This window comes from Bombus vosnesenskii, unplaced genomic scaffold (assembly GCF_011952255.1).
Source record: "Bombus vosnesenskii isolate JDL3184/JDL3185 unplaced genomic scaffold, Bvos_JDL3184-5_v1.1 scf7180000016263, whole genome shotgun sequence".
NCBI classification, from domain to species: Eukaryota; Metazoa; Arthropoda; class Insecta; order Hymenoptera; family Apidae; genus Bombus; species Bombus vosnesenskii.
The window spans coordinates 1,700,214-1,717,560 of NW_022884332.1; the positions used below are offsets into that span (position 1 = coordinate 1,700,214).

The following is a 17,347-nucleotide window of genomic DNA, read 5'->3' on the forward strand; positions in this document are numbered from 1 at the left end:
AAGTTAATTTTTGGACTCCTGTATTGAATGTTTTGTACCATATTTATAATTTGTTCCTTTATATAATAATATATAAATCAATAAAGTACTTAAATCGTTGTACAGTAACATATTTTTCGTGTAATCATCTTCATAAACACGTAAAAAATAAAATTCGTAAATATCTGCAACTTCACTTCTAATGATAATAAAAATCGCATATTTTTCTGCTATTCTGATGAAAATAAACCAATCAAAATTTAATTAATAACGACATCAATGAAAAATATATATTTTTTTTAACTAATCTTGCATATTTCTAGGGACTTAAAATATTAAGGTACGTTACTGTTTTATGCGTTTTACCACACAACTGTCAAATTGACAAAATCAGTTAGCGTTTTATAAAGTATGTACGCGAAATCACATGTGGGTGGTTGAAGGGAAACCAATAGCAGGATGACCTGCACTCGTAATGTTCATTTATTGTCATGACATATACGATTAATGATGTCTCTACCGCTTGGGAGCAAGGTTAATGTCGATTACAAAGCACGACTAGAACACAAGTTATACCTGGTATGTCATAATGAATGAAGGTTAATCATTTCATATAATAAGTAACCTTGATTCTGTAGCTAACTTTTGATATATACATGATGATCCTAATATAATATAATATTATATTGTTTCTAATATGCTATTATTTTTCAATGACACATACAAATAAGAAAACCACTAGAATTTAATATACTTCTTGTTTATTTAATATTGATTTAGTTATTTCATTAATGAAAAATGTTCAATTTCTTCTAATAATAAGAACAAAATATTAATAATATTTAATATTTAACTAAAATATTGTTAATTATATCACGGATGTTATTATTATTTAATAGGCTAGAGAAAACCCAGAACCAATATTCGATGTGTCTGAATGTGCTTTAAAACATGTACCCTCTGGTATTTATTCATTGTGTAGAGTATTCAGAAAGAAGGTGCTATGGATGTATAGTAACAAGCTGACTTCACTTTCGGGTGGAGGTGCCTTAAGCGATTTATCATTACTCGTTGTATTAGATATTCGGGATAATGAATTTACTCATTTACCATCAGACATAATGTGTCTTGCTTCTCTCAAGGTATTATTATTGAAGTTGAATAAATGAAATTATTTGAGATTTCTAAATTATTTTTTAATTGTATATATTCCAGGAACTCTATTTACAAGACAACAATATTCGAAAACTGCCAAACGAAATAGTACATTTAAGTAAATTAAACATTTTGAATGTGGCAAAAAACAAATTGAAACAATTGCCAGAAGCAATGGGAAATTTAAAGCAGCTTAGCATGTTAGATATTAGTCATAATAAACTTCATAAACTCCCTAAATCTTTGGGTTATGCACAACAATTAGCAGAGTTAAATATTGATGGGTTAAACTTATTGTATCCACCTCAAGATATTTTAAATGGAGGCACAAAAGTAATTATAGCATTTCTAGCAAATGAAAGTGGCATTAAATATTCACCAGAAGAGCCTGATTCTGAAACAGATATATCAAGAAATATAAGTTTTGAAGATATGCAAGGGGTATATCAGAATAAAAATAATGATGTACAGGTATTATATAATGTAGGATTATGAACTTTGATGTTGCACTTACACAGCGTGTCTTAAATGTTTTGATTTTTACTTTTAGGCTGCATTACAGAAGCTAGAAAAAATGAAGGCATGTGGATGCTTCTTTTATTTTAGTATGCTTTCAAATATATCTTGCACATTTGCTACTGTTTATTGTGAGACTTAATTTTTATTTATGAAATACTTATTATATGTTCATAAAAGTAAAAATTTATATGTTTGTATTGTAATATTTCTAAACTATGCTTGATTCTGCTTATTTTTAATTCTGATTATTTTGAAGCAGCTGTTTCTATAATATTTTAGTAAATAAAAAAAATAATTTGCAATTTGAAGATTTATTTTGTCTTGCAGGAGCATCGCCAAAATGCATTATTAGAAGTTGAAAAGAACATCAAGCAACAACAAGAATATGAAATGGAGATGCAGACAATGTTAAAAAAACACAGAAAGAAGGTAACTAGAATTAGAATTACTTGTTTACAATTAATGCTTTTAATATATTGCATTAAAATATCTCTATTTCTAGCTTTTGCAAGATCTTGCTTTACAGCAAACTCAGTTACAATACGAATTACAAAAAGTACAACAAGAAAGAGATTCTAACAGAGCACGCTTACTTTCTTATATTTATAATGGTATAGATAAAATATTTCTGTATTATATTTATTTTATTCAAAAATATAAAGAAGTATCTCTTAATGAAATTGAAAAAAATTGTTTTTCAAAATTACAACTGCTAACGTATCAATAATTTCCTTTAGCTGAAAAAGAAGCAGATAATGTTATTAAAGAATTTTTAAGAAACAGCGAAGAAGAAAGGCAAACTCAAGCTGAATTATTAGAAAAGGAAAAACAAGAAGAAATGCAACTATTATCTTCTTGTCATACAGAACAATTTATGTTCCGTACAAAGGATACTCTTCGTTAGTATTAAATATTTAGAACAATATGTAACTAATTATATAATTGTAATCTTATATTTATGTATATGATTTTAATAGTTTCTATGGAGAAATTACTTGAAGAAGAACTTCACAGAACTAGAAAGTTAGAAGAACATAGTAAATATAGAGATTGTGCTGCACAATCTTTACTCACACTGTTAGTAACATACTAATAATATTTTACATAAAAGTAAAAATATGTTTAACGTTTAATAAATATTTCAGAGAAGTAAGGAATAATGATCATTTAGCACAAATAATGCAAGATCAAGCGGAAAAAAGACAAGATTTAATTGACACATTAAGACAAGATGAAGTTTTGCAAAAGGCTGCTGTTGCAGCACTATTAGAACGTAGCGATGCACGTTGTTGGAGTATCGTGCAACAAGTCAATTTGGTACAATCGCAATTAGCTGCACTTACGAACATTGAACTAGAGAGGCGAAAATTAGAAATTAACCAGCAACTTGTATGTAGTATTCATAACTATTTAATTTTTTTTACATACACTTAGATTTCTATACTATGAAGATATTTTATTATTTTATTAAATAGAATGAAATAGCTGAAAAAAGAGTAGCCTTGAGTGCTATTCTAATGAACTTATTAGAACAGCAGAAAAGCAGAAGAGATCAGCTTCTGGAAACAATTAATAGCATAGAACAACAACGTTGTATTACTGTAAGTATAGGTTTATATGTTATTGTTTTTCTTATTATAATTTCTATAAAATTATTATTCTATCTTTTAAGAATTCTAGAAGACAAAGTCAATTTTGGTTAATGCAATATCAGTCTTTAATGGAAACACGTCCTCAGGGTTTATTAGAAATGTTAGAGCCAACGTTAGTGCGACATGTTGCAATAGCGGGTGCATTACATTGTTTGCCATTTCTAGCTTCTTTGCCATCATTACTTCCAGATCTTAGTGATGAACAATTGAAAGCTGTATGTGAAGTATTAATTCATTTTTACCATTCGTTATCATTCAATTCACAAGTTATAACACATTTCATATTCTAGATTGGAATACACTGTGAAAATGATCGCACTGCTATAAAACTTGCAGTTGAAAATTACTTGGCAGAATTAAAACTCAACGAATTTAGAACACCCATAATACCTTCTGCACCATCAGAAGAAGCTTGTACAAGTTCTAATTATCAAGAATACAATGATACTCAGAGCATCAATACTGCCGAATGTGTAATTTGCCTTGATTTACAAGTAAGCAAAATGTTTATTCTATTTAAAAAATTTTCGCAATAAAATTCACAATATAATTTTTATGATTTCATTTTTCTTATAGTGTGAAGTAATTTTTCTACCATGTGGGCACCTTTGTTGCTGTTCAGGTTGTGCAAATATGATTTCGTCAAATTGTCCAATGTGTAGAAGTGTGATAGATCATAAAATTCACATTGTAAAGCCTTAAAATTTGAATATTTTTTGTAAACATTTCCATTTAGATATTATTTGTTTATTAATTTAAAAGTATATCAACAAATTACTATCTAAAATTTTATATGGAAGAATGTAATAACGTATATAATACGTATTATATATAATACGTATGTAATACTTTAAATATTTCCATCTACAAAAAATAATATCTCATAAAGCTATAAAATTTATCCAATAAATTTTTTTTAATATATATCTCTTCCAGTTAGTAAGTTACTCTAATGTTATAGTTTTAGTTTTTTGTTAAATTACGATTATTATTGAAATAGAATTTTAGGCAACAAAATTCAGTTATGTATATGAACTGTTTGATATAATATCATCATATAGATCATGTATAATAATTATATTTAAGACAGATTAAAATTATCTAACTTTTTTATCATTATCTACAATAAAAATAAGAAAATATTTTAAATATTTGAAAATAAAGAAATAGAATGAGTTGCATTTATTAACACTTGACTACAAATGTCAACTTTTATATAAAATCAACACTGACATATTTGTACATACAATAGCCTTACGAGTACTGTGAAAATCATAATTTTAATCTATTATGGTGGTTGAGAGTTAATAATGCAAAAATACCAAAAATAATAAACAAGCTTTTATAAATGATAATTTATATAAGAAAACTTTTTTATAAAATCTCATTTCTTAAGTGCAGTATCTTAAAAGCATTCATTAATAAAATATTGACATTTTACCAATGTATATATGCTCTTTAAACAAATATTGTTAAGCTTAAAAAGTCATGAATAAAAAACGTTAAAAAAGACAATTTGTTTTGAAGTTTTAGAAAATTTGAAGGAAATTTGAATTAACAATTTTTTATACTAATATATTTTACCTTTTATTATAGAATAATAAATAGAAACATTTAACATGTTTGGTAGACTTATACAATAATTGTGTAAAATATATACTTATTTTTATCATAACTTATTTGCTTAATACATATCAAAAAACCATAACTTCTCTTCCTCCATCCTCCTCTTCTATAATATCATCTTCATCCTTTTTCTGTTGTTTTTTTTTAGACGTTGCATCTTTTTTTTCTTTTTGTGCTTTACGGAAATTCTCTAATGATTCTTGCAGTGGGTCAACAAACTGCTCAAACTCAATATCATTCATTGCTTGAATAACATCCTGACCGCTTATTGTTTTACGATTTCCTTTCTTAGCTATTATATTTGCAGATGATGTCAAATACAATATAAAAATTGAAGATGCTTTTGCCACTGCAGTTCTAGCATCTTTAGCAATTGTAACTCCTTCTGGTAATGCTTCTTTTATAATTCTTGTTACAACTGCATTTGGTAAATTAAGATCTTCAAGCCTTTCTGCCATCTGATGTTTTTATTTAAATATTCTATATAAACATAATATTTTGGGGGGTGTAGTAGAATATTAAAAAAGATAAAAATCTTAATTGTTTATAATATACTACGTTATGCTTTAAGGTTATGATGCAGTATGAATGAAAAATATTAAATAAAATACAATAAAAATTACGAATTAAATTACCTTGTTTTAAAGATGTTACCACAATCAAGTTATCTTTTAATAAACTTATACTGAAATTATATCGGAATAAAACACAGTTTCTTCTTATTTCCCGCCAATGTGTCAATTGCACATATATTCAAAATGAATATTGAAAATAACACATATAAGGAAAAGAAGGATAAGATGTCACAGACATATGAAATTTTCCAACATTTGTACTATTAGATTTAAATAAATAATGTTAACAATCATGCTTCTGTTCTCAAGTGGTATGAGTACGTGGTGGAGTAGTGTATAACACAAACATCAGGTCAAGATTAAAATTCACACCGCCATCTATATAAAATAAATGGCGCAATTTCGAAAGTTACAAGCACATATAGTATTATTTATTTGAATGTTACGTTAAAAGAAAAATGATCTATGCTGTGTGAGGTTTCACCAATTTTTACCAAAGATAATAGTTATTAAAATATAACAGTCACGTATATTTTATTTTATAAATATAAAACCATATTGATAAAAAATCTTTGTAAACAAATGTTTCAAATAATAATGTTTTCGCTATAATTTTCAATCATGGTATTGATAAAGTTGGAAATGATATGAAAATGGTAAGACTCCAATAGCTCCCAAAATTTTGTCACATACAATCGTAGAATGACATATACAGTTTAGTTGCCAGATAAAATCCCTCACGAGAGATAACATGACGTTACATTACCTCCACTGGCACCCTACAGCTATTTCGCATGTGTCACGTGATATGAATTTCGTCCAATGACAATTATTATTCGTTTCCCCACCTCCATTTGTCTACAGTATGAGTCACAACGTCACTAGTCCACTAATTATACTACTTTCACCAGTACCATTAGATCTTCTCCCTTTTTTCCCTCGATCTAGTAAGTAGCAACTAACAACCCTGAACTGACAAACTAGTCTAACAATATTTAGTTCGTATCACGGTCGTATGTCGCATGTATCGTGGTCCGTAGTCCGTGGTTTGTATAAAGCGGAGAATCTGTCGTCTGTACGGTGGTTTGACAAGAGCCATTCGGTACCAAAATTAATTCCGAAACTGACAGTTTCATCACTGCAATCACCAACTACAACGAAAATCGAAACAAGGCACCATTCGGAGAAAAATGTCAAAAATCGAAGAAGGAAATGCTCATATACGACAAGCTGAGAAAAGGTATTGTTAATATAAAAGATACTGTCAATGCAGAATTGCGAGTAATTATGCCAACAATTAATCTGACTTTCGTCAATTTTTTTTGCATGAAATCGATAATACGTACTTTTTCATAGTGTAAAAATAATTTCATTTTTATTGATCCACTTATTCAAATACGGGAAATCTATGTTATAGCTTAAAAACATCACTGTTAAAATGGAGACCTGATTTCGAAGTTGCGGCCGACGAATATACAAGTGCAGGTAAAATATATACATAGAAATCATTGACATAACAATATCACACAATTAATAATCATGTTTTCTGTTATTTATTTTAGCAACTTGCTTTAAAATAGCGAAATCTTATCAACAATGTAAAGAATGCTTAATGAAAGCTGCTGATTGTTATAAAGAAAATAGATCGTATCCTTTTAAATTGATACAGTTTCTATATATATTGGGATAGAGTATGATTTTAAGTTTCTTTTATACAATTTAGAAGCAATTTTATTCTTTAACATTAATTCTACAAAAGATGGTTTCATGCTGCAAAGTAAGTTCTTTAGATCCTTAATAATATATTATGAGAAATATTATCATTTGCTATAATATATTCAATTGTAGGAGTATTGAACATGCTGTATTAATTTGCAAAGAAATGGGAAATCTTGCAGAAGCACCAAAACTAGCACATAGTGCTTGTTCTTTGTATCAAATGCATGGGTCACCTGACGCAGGTGCAGCTGTACTTGATAAAGCAGGCAAAATGATAGAGGCCACTCAACCACAGGAAGCACTGGAATTATTTAAACGAGCTGCTAATATTGTTATGGTTAGATATAATTTACTTTTGTAATTAGTGATAATGTTATTGAAAGTCATATAATATGTACTTTTCAATGAAGGCTGAAGATAGTCCACGTCAGGCTGCAGAATACATGAGCAAAGTGGCAAGATTATTAGTAAAACTACAAATGTATGATGAAGCAGCAGATGCAATTCGGAGAGAAATTGGAATGCATCAACAGATAGATCATGCACCCTCTGTTGGTAGATTAACAGTAGCATTAGTGTTAGTACAGTTAGCTCGAGCTGATCAGGTAGCAGCTGAGAAAGCTTTCAAAGAATGGGGAAACTACTGTGAAGCTCCTGAGGTTTGAACCATTTAAAAATTTAAGACTTTGTAACTAAAAACATTACATTTATCTTCATTTGTTCTTACTTATCATCAGGTTAATACATTAGAAATGTTACTACAAGCATATGATAATGAAGATGCAGATGCTGCAAGAGCAGCATTAAATAATCCTTTCATTAAACACATGGATGTTGAATATGCTAAACTCGCTAGAAGTATACCTCTACCACAGCAACAATATGCAATACCTCCTCCAGGAGTAAGAGCAAATGCAGCAGAATCATATACATCTCCTAATGCCTCAAAATTGGTGGAAGAAACTACTAGTGAAGTTCAAGTAAGCAATAAATTTGTTTATTTAATAAAACTATATATATAATATAATTATATAATAAAACAACATGTAAAAAGACTTATAAAAATTTTCTTCAATTTATATCACTTATATCACTTCAGAACATGAGTATTAAAGAATCTAAAGATACTACCACAACGTCATCTGAAGATACTATTGAGAAAGAAGAGGCACAAGCAGCACCTTCGAAAAACAAAGGAAATGAAGAAGAAGATGACGAAGAATATGAAGGATTATGTTGATTGCATATTATTATTATTAAGGTTAACTATTTATATCTTGAAGTATAAACAAATTTTATTTTGTAAAAGATATTATATTGTGTTAATCTAGATATATATATATATTTAATGCCTAAAAATATTCTTTACAGGAATACTAATCATACACAACACACACACACACACAAATCTTAAATCTTGTTAAATTCTTTAATGCACTTTTACTAAGCATTATTTAATGGTTAGTAAAACTTTAGTAAAAAATATTTCGAAAAATATTCTTAAAAATACTTTCGGAAATACATTGTTTAGAAGGAAATGTTTCTTATTTAAAATAACAGTTACATAAAATATCTTAGATATAATTCCTTATACATGCTGCAAGGAATCCTATGACAAGAAGTAAATATGTAATATATATGCATTTATGTTGAATATAACAATGTTTAAGAATATAATCTTTAAGAAATGCTTCATAAGTATTATATTTTTTTTGTTCTTGTAGAATATATTCCGATGATTGCAGATCTTGTCAATAAAGATGTATAAACACAAATATATTTTAATAATCTAATTTCATGTTTACGAACTGTAAAAATATATATAGAAAAATAAATTGTTACTGCGAACGCTTAAATACGTGTTGATTCTCTTGATATTGCGTACAAGTTAAAAGAAATGAGGTTATGAATAAATTGAACTCTCTATACATGTATACTCACAAATTTTGTCTTCCAAAATCACAGACTATCTTTTTCTATGGCATGTCCTCAAAAAGATAAGAGATTTTAACACAATACTTTTCACTTATTCACAAAATTTTAAATACAACTTTTGACTTGTCGGTTTTGAAAGATTGCCGCGAAATGACGCATCAACTACTCAAAAACATAAATCACTAAGGATAGACAAATTAAAAAGAAACTTACATATACGTGATTATCTAAAAGTGTTTCATATATAAATACATAGTAAAAAAATTATTTATATTATTAACTAAACAAAACGATAGTCTTTAATGTATTAAAATTTTATAGTTGGAAATTCACGCATTTTTTTTCACTTGTTTCGCTAATTCAAGTTACTTTAGAAATATAGTATGTACAATTTTCTCAACTTATTTCTGTAACAAATTAAAAACTAAAATTGCACAATTTATTATGTAATTACAAACAAATTATAATAAATCTCATATTGTGCTGAAACTAAAATTGAATTCAAATATAACAACAAATGTCAAGTTTATACAACACAATATTTTCAAAAAATTAGCGCGAAACAAGTCTGCGCAAGCTTCAATCTGTGGATATAGATGAGCAAATATCATCATGTAATAAAATGCTTTTAAATGAACAAGAAACATGAAACTCCTATATATTGTTACGAAACTAAATAAATAATATAATCAAATATTATATTTTACTATTTATCATCCATATTTTATCACTACTTCGATTATTAATCAGTCCTCTATCGAATGACTGTGAACTTCACTTTAGGAGTTTCAACACGAAATCAATATTACAGTGGCTGTTAGAGAGGCGTGTTTGCGCACGAACGTTAAAATCGAATAAATAGTCGTCTGCAGGAAGACTGAAAGCAGACGTCACAATACACGACGACGTCGTGGTATCATAACACTAGAGCGCGAGCAAGTGTCAATTTTGATTATTGTCATCGTTCATCTGAGTATCGATAGTTCTGTCAAGATCGTTTGGAATTTCCACCGATGATCGACAAATCGCGTATACGTATTTCTGTGGGTGCCGTGAGGCGGCGAGAAAGGCCACCTCTTTAAATTAAAAGAAGGAATGACGCTGGAGAATCCGTTCTTTGTCGTCAAGGAGTAAGTAAAAAAATGATCTCCCTGTTGTATGAATTTTTAACGAATATTCTTCAAGTTTCAGAATTATCCATAAAAAAATCGATATCAATATCAGTGAAGTTTATGCACTTGTCAAGCTTTTGAATTTTTGTTGCTCCTTTTGTGACATTGATGTCGTATATATACATCAACCCTTTAAGAATAGTCGCAAACGAAATTACAAAGAAACTTTACTTTTGGTGTTTCGAAATAATTTCTAGTTGTTATAACTTTCGTTGAGAATGTTTTACGATAATCCATTTATTCTGCATCTTATCTTAATATACATGTACATACATTATAAACACCTCCCTCTAATCTGAACTTTTTATATGTATTATTTTGTTCGCTGAATTTGTTCAACGTTTGACTCGTTATTTTTATCGGGAATAGCGTTGAATCTTTTTCCGCAATAATTTTAGATTAAATTCATTGCATTTTTATGTTTTTATAATGCGTAGAAAAGCATATTAAATTTGCAACATTCTATTAAATGTATCAATAGACACTTTTTTTTATTTTTTAGTATTTTTATTGAAAAATAATTGAATTATTTTTATACAATGTTTTCATATTTTAATGCGCATTTAATAGACACAACAAACATAAAGTGACAATGTATAATCGATTGATATTTCTTATCAAAAAAGACTTTTTATTTGATATTACCTATAACTCATTTCTCAAATTATTTTATTTTTATATTTAATAAATACTACTATTTATTACTAGATATGAACTATTAGAAAGAAACTTTGTTGTATATTTATTACAATTAATTAAAATTTCACATGTACAAAATTGTATTAGTTTGTTAAGTATCAAAAACAAATTTCCTGATATTTAAAGTACTTGTTACGATTACATAACACTTGTTAAGTCAAAGTGCTTATATTTATATAACATATTTGTGATCAACTATTAATTATTAACGACGTTGCAGTGCAAGAATTTATCGTTTTCTTCTTAAATATGAAATAATTTTATGCATTTTATTCCTTACAAACAATAATAGTTTATGTTATTTATTTACATGCATTATATTATTCTATATTCTATATTCTTATATTTTAATGTATAATTTATTTATACTACTAATATAATATTTAATTAATATACTCATTATAATTTTTTAATTTATAATATAAATAATATCGCTTATTTGTTTTGTAGCGAAGTTTGCAAGGCCTTAAATAAAAACCGCGGTTTATACGGGCGCTGGACGGAATTGCAAGATGTTATTGTCACGAGTTCTACCGTGAGTGGGGGAATCCCAATCTCACGTGACGAATTGGAGTGGACTACTACCGAATTACGAAAAGCCTTACGCTCGATAGAATGGGATCTCGATGATCTAGAAGACACGATCTATATCCTTTGATATACATCTATACATTACGAAATATATGATATTAATTCTTTCAGTATTAAAGTTTAATACTAGAATGATGTACTTAAATAGATAACATGTGCATTTTTTTTTAAATCGTCATTTATTTATTGAAATTTATATAAAATTAATTGAAAAATGTTCTTTTTAAAATTTTGAATTTTTATATCTATATGCTATATTTCCCTTAATGCACCATATGTGTGACTATACGTATTGTAGAAAAAAATCCGACAAAGTTTAAGATAGATAACAAGGAATTAACGGTTCAACGAAGTTTTATCGAACAAACGCGAGAAGAAGTTAAGGTAATACTTCTTAGATAATATTCAATGTTTATATTAATTAGTAGCTTAATTTAATATTTTCGAAAATGTACAAGATCCGACCGAATGACGTGTAAAAACGAGCATGACATGACTGCTTGTGGAAAAATAAGAAAATGATATAGAAAACAATTTTTTCATTCTGAGATTAGTTTTTGAGAAAATCGAGTTTCAAAATTTATTAGGTATATTTGAATTTGTATATTTGAAATGTTATTCTAGATGCGAAAGTAAGCAAAAAATGTAAAATAAAATTGTTCCGTTTAAAGTTTAGTTTTCAAGAAAATAGAGTTTGAATATGTTTAATTAAAAATCGGTATAGTAGTACATGCGTATGATGAATTATCAAATTTATTTTTCTCAAAAATAAGACATCTTATGAAAAAATGTTACTCTATATTTTCACACATGAAACGATTATTTTAAACTTGTCCAGTCCGGAATTAGCACTACTTAAGTATACTTGATAAATTCTCAAACTCGATTTCCTCGAAAACTATGTTGAGAATGAAAATATTTTATTTTATACTTTTTTCTTATTTTTCCACAAGAAATCATGTCATGCAGGCTTTTAAATATTATTCGGCCAAACTCTCTCTCTCTCTCTCTATATATATATATATATATATATATATCGATCATATTACTAATTTGTTGCAGACTATGAAGGATAAAATGAATTTAAGTAGGGGTCGAGATCGCGATAATACAGCCAGACAGGTTTGTCGGATTTATATACTATTTATATATATTTGATTATCTTTATAGTTTTTGTCATCTATTATCGTCTTAATTGTTTAGGAGCATTCAATGAAAGTACCAATTATAGTTTAAAAAACATCACGAAAAATATAAGACATACATACATGTGCTTATTATATTTTATAATCATATAACTACATAATTATAATTAGGTTTATCATTTGTTCAAATAAAAATAATTTATATTATCATATTTTATATTTAGAGTTTGTAACACAATATATTAACTTCATAGATGGAATTGAAAGTAATTCATACAAATGTATTTTCTTTTATACGTTTAAATTTCGCTCGCAAATTACTATCGTATACATTGCGACACCTATATGAAGTTGTCAAATTCACCGATAATGTTGATAGTGATTATTAAATTTGCTTGTTTGTTCCTTAACGCTATAACTTTTCTATTGCTTTACAAATAAGATACTAGCAATCGAAATTACTGAAAATAGAAAATGGTTTATGCGGTAAATCAATATTTGATATCATGAGTGTAATTCATAAGATAAGATTTTTGTACTACATTAGTATAATTTACATGTACTCGTCAAACGATTATTAAATATTTTTACATCAATGTGTACATATTTATAGCTAATATATATGAGCTATATTTTTAATTTAACAATTTGTATATTCATATTTTGTTATTTATCGCAGCCACTCTTAGATAACAGTCCTGCTCGAGTTCCTGTCAATCATGGTACAACAAAGTACAGTAAATTGGAAAATGAAATTGATAGTCCAAATAGGCAATTTTTGGGAGACACGTTACAACAACAAAATGACATGATGAGGCAACAAGATGAACAATTAGACATGATAGGTGAAAGCATTGGAACGCTTAAAACAGTATCCAGACAAATTAATACTGAATTAGATGAACAAGCAGTGTAAGTTTCTAATCAGTACTATTTAAATTTATCGTTGCTGATAATATTACTTTTTAGTTGGTTTTTGAATATATGTTTTCAATTGTTTCAGTATGCTAGACGAATTCGGTAATGAGCTAGAGGTGACTGATTCTAAACTTGATGCAACAATGAAAAAAATGGCCAAAGTTCTTCATATGAGTAATGGTAATTATAATAATTACATTCCTGCTCCTACTACTGCAACATCTAGTGTTTCTGATCTTGCCTCTAAACCTTCTTCTCTATCATCCTTATCAAATACAATAACTAATTGTTTCTTATGTTCTGGAGATTAAATAGATATTTTTATTATAATTTTACCATAATTATTCAGTAATATTTATAAACCATGTATTCTTTTTGCTTGAGCATTTTCTTTTGTTCAAATTTATTTACAACATTTGGCTTTGTTATTGATACCTAATTTTTATGTGATACAAAATTAATAATTTTAAACATTTACTGAAAAATTATGGAATTGTGTAATGAATTTAATAATTCATTTTGTCTTTACAATAACATTGCATATTGTGATTATCCATGAATAAGTCATTTCCTATTCATTCTCTTCATTAATTTAAGCTAATTTTTAGCACTGTTGCACTTATTTTTAATGATTTGATTTTTCTATTAAATATATATAGAATTATACTGCTATATGATTATTTAGAACGAGAAATTTATTGGAGAGTAGAAGTCTCATTAAATTGAAGTTACTTTTAAAGCAAAAAATTAATAAAATAAATAGCATTTATAATTCATATATTTCATATAATGAAATAACCATTTTAATTTCTTTAGTTTTTTATTATTATATTAAGTATGAAATTGACAAATTATTTATTATTTATCAAATGATTAAAGTTTTAGTAAAACGATAATAATAAGTTAAAACATGTTATAAACATGAAATAAAAGTAAAAATTGATACTTAGTAGGAACTCCCACTTAAATTATAAAAGATCTTTCTGTTATTTTATTCATCATTTTTATTATAATAATATAAAAGGAAAAATTGAAAAATTTATATTTTAATACTCATCTTTCCATAATCTTCATGCTTTTCTTACATAATATATTCAAACATAAGATCTTATAAATGTTGTGTTAACTTTTATTCTTATCATAACAAAAATAATCAAAAACAAAGATTAATTTTTTAATGTAAACAGTTGTTGAAAATCTATGTATATAAAATAATTAGTATATAAATTTATAGTTTTTAAAAAAGTTATATATATTTAAATTTAGTAAATGCTCTCTAAAAGTGTAGTATTAAAATGGACCAGTTGTAATTTCAGAACAATAGCTAATTTTAAAACAATACAGTTCAAGTATTTATTTACATAGCACGATAGGCACTAAATGGTAGCATGAAATTCAATAGCAACATCAGAAAATTAAAGAAAGTTAACATATATCAACAAAATATAAATAAATAAACAAATTGTATATAAATACCTCAGTATATAGGAATTTAAAAAAGTAGTTTAAATGAATAGAGAAATGTTAACGTATTGCCAAATATTTCAAAACATGTATCAAAGCAGGAAAAGGTAGCACAAGTAATTTGTGCCTGAGAAAATTTTAATGTCATAAATTTATAGACAAATATATATAGTATACATATATACATATATACTATTAGAAAAACATTTTCAATAAATTTGGAAACTTCTGATACTTCTACTTCCAATGTACACAACATGTGATATTAATATATTGATTAAAGCGTAGACAAAAATAGTTTAGGACCTGGTAGTGTGAAATATTCATACCATATTGTGAAAGTACCAGTCAGTTTATGTGTGTAATGAATGTAAATGAAAATATAAAGTTTGAAAGAAAAGTGTTGAAGAGAAAGAAGAGAAAAATGTGAAAACAATTATTTGTACGTATGGTGATTGTTGATTGATTGTTTCTCAATGCGAATGAGATTGTTCATAAGTACTATAAAATTTAATGACTCCAGATAATCTGAAGCTCTCTCTCCATTTTAAGAAAGTAAAACATAATGAAATGAATTGAAAATTAGAAATTGATACGTTTATTCATTGTTAGAAGAGTGTTGATAGTATAATGTTGTGAATTCATACGTAAAAGAGAAATTGTTTATTCTAGTTGTACTTAAAAATTAAAAGAAAAAATTATACCTTATTATTTCACATAAATGACCAATTGTGAAGACATACTGATAAATAAAATTTGAGACTTTATTTATACTGTACATGTTACTGTAAAGTACCACAAACTCCTACCCGCTGAAACTATTCAAATAATAATTACAACAATATTATATATGTATAAGAACTCGTTATATATTGAATTCTGTGTTTGAGAGATAATAATGAATATATTTTTTCATTAAATTTTTGTTGAAACCAATTTTCAGCACTTTACTTTGTTTATTACATTCAGTTTCTCTAATACTCATATAAGTAAGCAATATAAAATCTCTCAATCATGGAATATGATCTTTTTCACTTAAAACATGTTTATAAATATGTCTTATAGGTATGTCATTTTTTCCTCATTTTTTGCTTTTATATGTTTATGCGAAAATAATTTTTATTCATGCGTTTATGCAATTTCTAAACAATGAATATATATAAAAATTATTATTTTGATGCTTCTGTAATTTAATAAATGTTACAATTACTGCTTGTTATGTATAAACAACTCAAACTCAAAATATAATTTTAGAAGGTATTTAAATTAGTTTATAATATTGATTCTTTGCACTTTTAAAGTATTGAATGGATATGGCAAACATCTTTCAAAATATGTAAAAGATTAAATCTTAATAACAAATTTATAGCTTAATATTTAAGTGCAGAGTATCAATGTAGAAAATATAGTGTTGTTATAAAATGTTTGTTGAAGAATGCATGTTGAAAATAATATACAATATTTACTGTTTGAAGAAGGGCCAAATATATAAATATTAATTTTTCTTATATAGTATGCCATATATGACTTGTTTAATTTTACCGTTGTTCAATGAATGACGATAAAATCTCTTGATTCTGACTACTTTTTTTATAAGTGACGCATGTGATGTTACTTTCCGTTTGTTTTAGATCGGAGACAATGGGTAGCCATTGGAGTGTTGACCGCTATATTGGTGTTTCTAATAATTTTATTTATAATTAAGTGAATCTCGTTTAATTTCCTAGTTTCCTTAAGAATTTATTGGTTCTTCTTCATAGCATTTAGACGAATGTGTTAAATTCTGTTTTAATAATGAATTATTAATAGCGATATTCTATGATCCATTATAATAAATATTTACAGTTATTACATTTTTGACAGGATAATTATGAATTCCCTTTCCCAATTGCAGGTAATAACTAGATTGAAATATCCAAGTATTTTATACATATTATACTGATATCAACATTTCACAATATTTTAATCTATCTTGTAGGTTTTGGTAGATGATATATTAATCTTGATATATTAATATTTGGTTAATAATTAATAACATCATATTACATACTCTCCGACATATTGTTTATTTTGTATTCATATTAAATATGTATCAATATTTTTATAAAAATGTTATACACATATAAAATGCTGCATGACGATACATATTATAAAATACATTTGAATTTCCGTTTTCCTTTCGATTTTAAAAATGTTTT

The 17,347-nt window shown here is 26.7% G+C and overlaps 4 protein-coding genes across 7 annotated transcripts; 3 read left to right on the plus strand and 1 right to left on the minus strand.

The window, feature by feature from the left end:
* Positions 1-356: 356 nt before the first annotated feature.
* On the plus strand, positions 357-4,229 carry LOC117242119 (E3 ubiquitin-protein ligase LRSAM1-like). 2 transcript variants are annotated; one of them, XM_033508533.1, is made up of 13 exons: positions 357-558; positions 879-1,121; positions 1,195-1,605; positions 1,685-1,714; positions 1,981-2,082; positions 2,156-2,264; positions 2,391-2,552; positions 2,631-2,730; positions 2,799-3,042; positions 3,129-3,254; positions 3,326-3,520; positions 3,596-3,799; positions 3,882-4,229. In XM_033508533.1, the coding sequence occupies exons 1-13, from the start codon at positions 487-489 to the stop codon at positions 4,005-4,007; spliced, it is 2,124 nt and encodes a 707-aa protein (XP_033364424.1). In that variant the 5' UTR covers positions 357-486; the 3' UTR covers positions 4,008-4,229. The 2 variants fall into 2 exon arrangements, with proteins under 2 accessions (XP_033364424.1, XP_033364425.1); XM_033508534.1 differs by lacking the exon at positions 1,685-1,714.
* Positions 4,230-4,865: 636 nt separating this feature from the next.
* On the minus strand, positions 4,866-9,332 carry LOC117242127 (DNA polymerase epsilon subunit 3). 2 transcript variants are annotated; one of them, XM_033508550.1, is made up of 2 exons: positions 9,167-9,332; positions 4,866-5,411 (listed from the first exon to the last, which is right to left on the minus strand). In XM_033508550.1, the coding sequence occupies exon 2, from the start codon at positions 5,387-5,389 to the stop codon at positions 5,000-5,002; it is 390 nt and encodes a 129-aa protein (XP_033364441.1). In that variant the 5' UTR covers positions 5,390-5,411; positions 9,167-9,332; the 3' UTR covers positions 4,866-4,999. The 2 variants fall into 2 exon arrangements, with proteins under 2 accessions (XP_033364441.1, XP_033364440.1); XM_033508549.1 differs by lacking the exon at positions 9,167-9,332 and adding an exon at positions 5,567-5,869 and having other exon boundaries at positions 4,867-5,411.
* Positions 6,443-9,002, plus strand: LOC117242123 (gamma-soluble NSF attachment protein-like). Its single transcript, XM_033508543.1, has 8 exons — positions 6,443-6,746; positions 6,924-6,991; positions 7,069-7,153; positions 7,266-7,283; positions 7,355-7,562; positions 7,636-7,884; positions 7,963-8,205; positions 8,325-9,002. The coding sequence occupies exons 1-8, from the start codon at positions 6,697-6,699 to the stop codon at positions 8,463-8,465; spliced, it is 1,062 nt and encodes a 353-aa protein (XP_033364434.1). The 5' UTR covers positions 6,443-6,696; the 3' UTR covers positions 8,466-9,002.
* A 644-nt stretch (positions 9,333-9,976) lies between the features above and the next one.
* Positions 9,977-17,002, plus strand: LOC117242124 (syntaxin-6). 2 transcript variants are annotated; one of them, XM_033508546.1, is made up of 7 exons: positions 9,977-10,290; positions 11,482-11,678; positions 11,912-12,006; positions 12,685-12,744; positions 13,447-13,679; positions 13,771-13,865; positions 16,781-17,002. In XM_033508546.1, exons 1-7 carry the CDS (start codon positions 10,256-10,258, stop codon positions 16,855-16,857), a joined length of 792 nt encoding a protein of 263 aa, XP_033364437.1. In that variant the 5' UTR covers positions 9,977-10,255; the 3' UTR covers positions 16,858-17,002. The 2 variants fall into 2 exon arrangements, with proteins under 2 accessions (XP_033364437.1, XP_033364435.1); XM_033508544.1 differs by lacking the exon at positions 16,781-17,002 and having other exon boundaries at positions 13,771-13,996.
* Positions 17,003-17,347: the final 345 nt, after the last annotated feature.

What these genes read in the sequence shown, in the direction of transcription:
- LOC117242124 (XM_033508544.1), top strand. Translation starts at nt 10,256, where the DNA reads ATGACGCTGGAGAATCCGTTCTTTGTCGTCAAGGA. An exon ending in AAACGCGAGAAGAAGTTAAG is followed by an intron (nt 12,007 to 12,684) that starts GTAATACTTCTT and finishes AATTTGTTGCAG; the next exon opens with ACTATGAAGGATAAAATGAA. An exon ending in GAATTAGATGAACAAGCAGT is followed by an intron (nt 13,680 to 13,770) that starts GTAAGTTTCTAA and finishes CAATTGTTTCAG; the next exon opens with TATGCTAGACGAATTCGGTA.
- LOC117242119 (XM_033508533.1), top strand. Translation starts at nt 487, where the DNA reads ATGATGTCTCTACCGCTTGGGAGCAAGGTTAATGTCGATTACAAAGCA. An exon ending in ACTTTCTTATATTTATAATG is followed by an intron (nt 2,265 to 2,390) that starts GTATAGATAAAA and finishes AATTTCCTTTAG; the next exon opens with CTGAAAAAGAAGCAGATAAT. An exon ending in TAGAAATTAACCAGCAACTT is followed by an intron (nt 3,043 to 3,128) that starts GTATGTAGTATT and finishes TTTATTAAATAG; the next exon opens with AATGAAATAGCTGAAAAAAG.
- LOC117242127 (XM_033508550.1), bottom strand. Translation starts at nt 5,389, where the DNA reads ATGGCAGAAAGGCTTGAAGATCTTAATTTACCAAATGCAGTTGTAACA.
- LOC117242123 (XM_033508543.1), top strand. Translation starts at nt 6,697, where the DNA reads ATGTCAAAAATCGAAGAAGGAAATGCTCATATACGACAAGCTGAGAAA. An exon ending in CGACGAATATACAAGTGCAG is followed by an intron (nt 6,992 to 7,068) that starts GTAAAATATATA and finishes TATTTATTTTAG; the next exon opens with CAACTTGCTTTAAAATAGCG. An exon ending in GAGCTGCTAATATTGTTATG is followed by an intron (nt 7,563 to 7,635) that starts GTTAGATATAAT and finishes TTTTCAATGAAG; the next exon opens with GCTGAAGATAGTCCACGTCA.